This window comes from Microtus ochrogaster, chromosome 5 (assembly GCF_000317375.1).
Source record: "Microtus ochrogaster isolate Prairie Vole_2 chromosome 5, MicOch1.0, whole genome shotgun sequence".
NCBI classification, from domain to species: Eukaryota; Metazoa; Chordata; class Mammalia; order Rodentia; family Cricetidae; genus Microtus; species Microtus ochrogaster.
In genome coordinates this window covers 62,663,138-62,669,137 of record NC_022012.1, presented here as the reverse complement: position 1 = coordinate 62,669,137, position 6,000 = coordinate 62,663,138, and the positions used below count along the sequence as shown (strand labels likewise).

Genomic DNA, 6,000 nt, shown 5'->3' with positions numbered 1-6,000 from the left:
AGACAGGGTTTCTCTGTGGCTTTGGAGCCTGTCCTGGAACTACCTCTGTAGACCAGGCTGGTCTCGAACTCACAGAGATCCGCCTACCTCTGCCTCCCGAGTGCTGGGATTAAAGGCGTGCGCCACCATCGCCGGGCGAAAATGCAAGTTTTTAATGGGCATTTTAAGAATAGCAACAACTGTATGTGAGCAGGACAGAGAGATTCAGTGGTTATTTCAGAGAGCCAAGCATTTGCCACCAAGCCTGAAGACCTGAGTGTCAGTTCCAGGACACACATGATGTAAGGAGATGTGCCAAGTTGTTTTCTGATCTCCATATGTGAAGTACACTCAAACCAGACAACACACAGATACCACACACACACACACACACACACACACCATAAACAAATACAGTAAAAGTAAAAAAAGTATATCTGCAAACACAACATTTGCTTGTCTATAATAATTTAAAAATAGTAAGAATAACAGCAGAGTTATCTAGTTTGAGAATGGCATCCTCGTTAGTCCTTGCAGTTTAGACTTACATTGGAAGAGACTCTGTATGGCGGAGAACATTGGTAGATTCTGTTGGATTTCTCAAAGCTGTTGGGGCATGGCTTTGTGGCATGCCGTTTCCCCCGTCCATCTGATCTACTTGCCATAGCACAGACATTATTGGTAGTGTTTTGGTCCTTGAAAAGTGGGTAGCATGCATGAGATACCAGTCTAAGAGGAATAAGAAAAAAAAAAAAACAGGATAGTATTCGGGGAAATGCCATAGTACCCTGTCTATAGTCAAGTTTGTGGATTTTGCTGCTTATTCGCCTGCATGACTCTGAACTGTTGGCCACCTACATAACACAGCAGCCTAACAATACTATAATCTTCCCTCTTTTTACTCTTAATTATGATTTTGAACTCTTACTTCAATCCATTTTTGATAATTATATACTTAGCATGAAATTTCCTGAAGATAAAAAGTATCCTGCAATAAATGCAGGTTAATATGAAGACATTTACTTGATTATTTATTGATGGAATATTCTGAAAACTTCACTTTTAGAATTAAGATTGATTTTTTTATTTTCTCAACACTTCAATTACACTATCTTTTTTCTTAATATTTCATTGAATAAGTGTCTAGTTCATGATACTATGGGGAAACAATATAATTTTTATATAATATTAAAATTTATAAAGTAAATTGTTCTAAGTTGTGTATTATATAAAAATTAAACTATTATTGATAGATTTTGAAACTGAACCATGAATAAGTTTTTTGGATCCAAAATATTTGCCTCCAAATTTCACATTACCTTACTATATAGAGAAGTGGATAGTTTGGAAAGAAAACCATGTAATTAGTTATATAAATAAGCAATACCAAAATGACCATAGCCCTAGACAAAGAACTGTGAGCAACTAATGAGTGCTGAGAGAGAAGAATTAGCCTCTCACAGGGAAGAGCCTTCTTATTGGCTATCAAAGACAATATGGTCAGCCCTGAAATTACATACAGGCAAACAACAAAAACCTACTCACCAGGTTGTATTTATGTATATGTACATAAATCCCATAGTGTAAATACGTGTGTGTGTGTGTGTGTGTGTGTGTGTGCAACAAAAGTAATCAGGGTAAAATTATATATTCGAGAGTTGGGAGAGGCTAGACAAAGAAAAGGAAATAAAGGAAGTTATATAATTCTATTTTAATTAGAAATGTATTCTTTTACTAACGCTATGATTGAATCTCTAAAGCTTAGGTAATGATATCTGAACTTTGACCTTAAGATAATCAGGTCTAAGTGAGATCATAAGAATAGGCCACTTATAGATGCAATTATTCTGCTCATAAGAAGAGAAACTATTTCTCTGCTACATGGCGATACTATGAGAAGGTAGATATTGCCAGCCAAGAAAACATCACTTCCAATGTGCTGAATCAGCCACCATGTTGATCTTGACTTTGCAACTCCAGAATAAAATGTCCATTGTCTATGTCATTTTGTCATGGTGGGCTAAACAAATAAACACAATGATACTTAGTTCGGTTGCAGTGCCAAATTATGTGTAATATATTTAATATACACTTATTAAGTTTGTGTGTGACATATGTGTGCCCACATGTGTGATGGTGCTTGTGTCCTTAACTACACATATGGAGGATGGTGATTGAATTTGGTTTCTTTTCATTCTCGTCTTTTTTAGATAGAGTCTCCCACTTAATTTAGTGTATACCAGTGGATTAGTATGTCTGGCAAGTGACTTCCTGCTATATTCCTGTTTCTGACTCCCTGTACTGATATCATAGACTAGATCTATATTCTGTCTCATAGAAGGCATCTTGGTTCTCTTCATCTTTCTGCCCCTCTTCTGTAATTTGTTCTAAGATCTAGGTGTAGGGGTTGCATTGTAGATGAGCCAACTGTTTCATCTGATCATAAGACCAAGCAAAAGTTAACCATACTGGAAGATACCAAATTAGGCAACTTCAATTCACAACAATTCTTTACTGGGTGAAATATATTAAATAACTTAATGTATTAGCTCCCATTAATACCTGCCATCCCTCTCACTCCTGACTGGCTGTGATCAGATGCCATGAAATAGCAGGCACTTTAGTCTTATATGATAAAGAACAACCATCTCTGTCTATCAGCTAGAGTTCCCTTTGTTCTTTAATAACTTTGTCATACATTAGACATAGGATATTATATAGCTATCAAACTACATGAGACTGAAACAATGCCACTTGCCATTTTCCATCCAATAGGATAGAAACAAATGGGTCGTGAAAACTCTAAATTGCTCACTTATTGTATTTTTCTTGTGTTTAATCTGACTTTTCCTGGAGTTCCATACTCCTCAATATGGATAACCAGATGGAATAACAGATTTATCAGTGGCATTGACCAATGTTACTTCCTCTGTGACAACCCAATAAAACTATCTTGCTCAGAGCAACAGGAACAAATACTTCTTTGAGTCTTCACATTAATTTAGCCAGAAATGTGGACCTTCTTCCAACACTATTTCCAGTGACTGATATGTTAGCAGAAGCCAAGTGCAATATGTATTTAAGTGTGGCATTTACTTAGGTTATATAGATGTGGCATGGTTTTTAGAGTTTCCTTTTGTAAAATAGAATCTTGAAACCAATCTTTTTCTATATCCTCATGTAAAAATAAAACATGCATAAGAATCCTAGAAACACATGTCAAACAGTTATTTACCCACGTTTTCTCAGGAACCACCAAGCCCTATCAATGCTTCCACTGTTGCATCCATGGCGGTTTTTGGCACAGCAAGAGATCAAATTCTGAGGGGAGAGATTGGCCGTGTATCGACCATTGGACTGAATTGCTATCCGGTCAGCTGCTACACCTGTTTCAAACAAAATACTGATTAATATAAAAATAACATGTGATGTCATAGTTCTAATACATTTTTATTTGAACCCTCAACTACATTTCAAAATTGATATTGCTCCAGTAACTCACTTCTCAACGGCTTTTCTAGTTCTGTGTTCATGTATAGCATATATATATATATATATATATATATATATGTATTTGAACCCTTTTTTCATTCAGAAACCTGCCAAGTAGCAGATTTTCTGAATGTACTTGAATTGTCTAACTCTTGCACCTGGAAGTGCATCTTCCCTAGAGTTGCAGATAAATCTATGTTTTATATGAAAAATATTAACACAATAATATTAACTATAATTTAATTCATTTTTAATTAATCCATTAATCTAGTGTAATTATACACTAAAGTAAACCAAATCCTTAATTTTTACATTGGCTTCTGTTGCAACTTCCCTGGAGGTCATATTTTTGTTAATTTAAGATACTACAAATCCATTATACTATAGCTTAAATAGTTAAAGCAAACTTTTATATTCATTATGTGATTAAAAATAATCTTATTTTAGTAGACATGTAGTTAATTCTATATATACAAATATAGATACACACACATATATATGCATATAATTGTATGTGTGTGTAACTAGGTGAGTATATTCATAGTTGTGGTTATAACCATCATTACTATACTACTATTAAAAGTAATTAGCTGTATTTCATAGTTGTTTGAATGATAAATGTCTCCAATAGTCTCCAGAATTTGAAAACTTGCTTCCCAGCTGGTTGCAGCATTAGGGTAGGTTTAGGAAATATGGTCTCACTGGAGGAAATGTGTCACTAAGTGTGGACGTCTTCTTTTTTTGTTTTGTTTTATTGTTGTTGTGTTGGAATGTCATGACAATATCATGCATACTATTTTAAAATTTTAACATGAAAAATAAATATACATTAACTGGCAAAGAATAGAAAAAGAAAGAGATGACATATCTCTGCCCTCATAGAAAAATGGGAAATGGATCAATGGTAGCGAAAATCAACTTGTGTGTGACTATAGTGTACTACAGTGTGGCCACACTTACAATGTAGTCAAATGTAAAAGGAGAAGAAAAAAAATCAGGGTGAGGACCATTTCAGTAGGAAATTTTGAGATGCTTTAGCCTGCTCCTGAGTGCTCTTTTAGGACTACATCAAAGCACTAGAACATAGCTCTATGAAGATGTCGATAGTATCCAGACATTATCACTGTAGGTTCTACTTAAGTGTGAAAAAGTCTTTGGGGATAATTTCGGAGATCAAATATTGGGATCAACCAGAATATCTTATTTATTGGCTTTAGGACCAATAAATAGCTGTTAGAGGGATGTTTCTTAGAACTTAAAATGAATATCAACATTATTTTGGAAAGCAATCTTATTAAAAGATATTATATCACCTTAAATTTAAAATCTATAGATTTATTTTGTATAGAATGAGATGCAAAACTTCAATCTACTATGATTTAATCTAGAATTGAACTTTGCTTTAAAATAGCTTAATAACTATAGTTTTATAAATCTTATAAAAATAAATAATGTAAAGATTTTATGTGAATTTATATATGAATATTAGAAATCTTGATGACATTGTGATAAAAGTGAATTAAAATTTAAACTCAAAATCAAATTAATTTTGCTAATTTATTCATTATCTGTATACATTAGATACTAACGTCCAAGATTTAGATTATAATTTGTAACCTCCAGGTTCCTTTCTTTGGCCAGAATATTTAAACTGACCATTTACTGTTTTTTACATTCTCCAAGCTTATAAACTGTCCAACTACTCTACCATGCTCTAAAGAGAGGAGAAGTTATGAGGAAGTGATTGAAATAATGTCATTACTTGCAGTGGAAAAAGCCCAGGATGCAGCACAGTTTTTTTGATCCAACGGACCATGAGTCCATCCAGGCCACTTATAAGAAGCAATGAAAACCTCAGGAAGATCGGCTTTGGCAGGAAAAGATGCCTAAGGGAAAGGAGACAGATATATTAGAAGTTTTCAAGTATGTCCACACTGTCACTGAAAGATGCATGCATGCCCTCTTGCAGTGTTTATAATGATTTTAAATTATTTTATGCATTAAGGCTTCTGAGGGAAGCATAGCTACAGGGGATTTCTTTCTGCTTGGGTTTAAAGGCAGCTAGCTGCATGTTGGGAATCACAGCATGGATTGAAGACTTTTTTCTGGTCGCCATGTAGTGCAAGGACCCTTCTACCAGTGTCCTTGTCATTTTGAATTATGGTTTGCTCATTCACATGAAATGACATATGAGACTGTGAAAAATCAGCCCTTGTAAAGAATGTTACTTCTATAGCTCTCCTCCTTTGGAGAGTGTATATGACTGTCAGGTGAAAGAATTTCAAACAAAGGCTTTCAGGGCAATTCATATGAACACAGGAAATCATTCAATTTTGCATCATTATGAGAAATGAAACTGAGATTAATGTGCTCATATTCATGAATTCTGAAAGATTAAAGAGAACTTTAAAATGTGTATAATACCAAAGATATAGTACCATGATGTCATAAAAACCCACATTTAATTCCCAACAGGGTCAGTTCTTGCTACTATCTCAACACATCTAGGTGACATAATAAGGAGATATT

The 6,000-nt window shown here is 34.3% G+C and overlaps 1 protein-coding gene across 1 annotated transcript in view; it reads right to left on the bottom strand.

Annotated features, from left to right (window-relative positions):
* Tinag (tubulointerstitial nephritis antigen) overlaps positions 1 to 6,000 on the bottom strand; it is an 85,146-nt gene that overhangs the window by 46,075 nt on the left and 33,071 nt on the right. The window contains exons 5-7 of the mRNA XM_005347605.2: positions 5,234 to 5,357; positions 3,215 to 3,365; positions 528 to 708 (exon numbers count right to left, since the gene is read on the bottom strand). Coding sequence (XP_005347662.1) covers positions 528 to 708; positions 3,215 to 3,365; positions 5,234 to 5,357 — 456 coding nt within the window. The remainder of the gene's footprint in view (positions 1 to 527; positions 709 to 3,214; positions 3,366 to 5,233; positions 5,358 to 6,000) is intronic.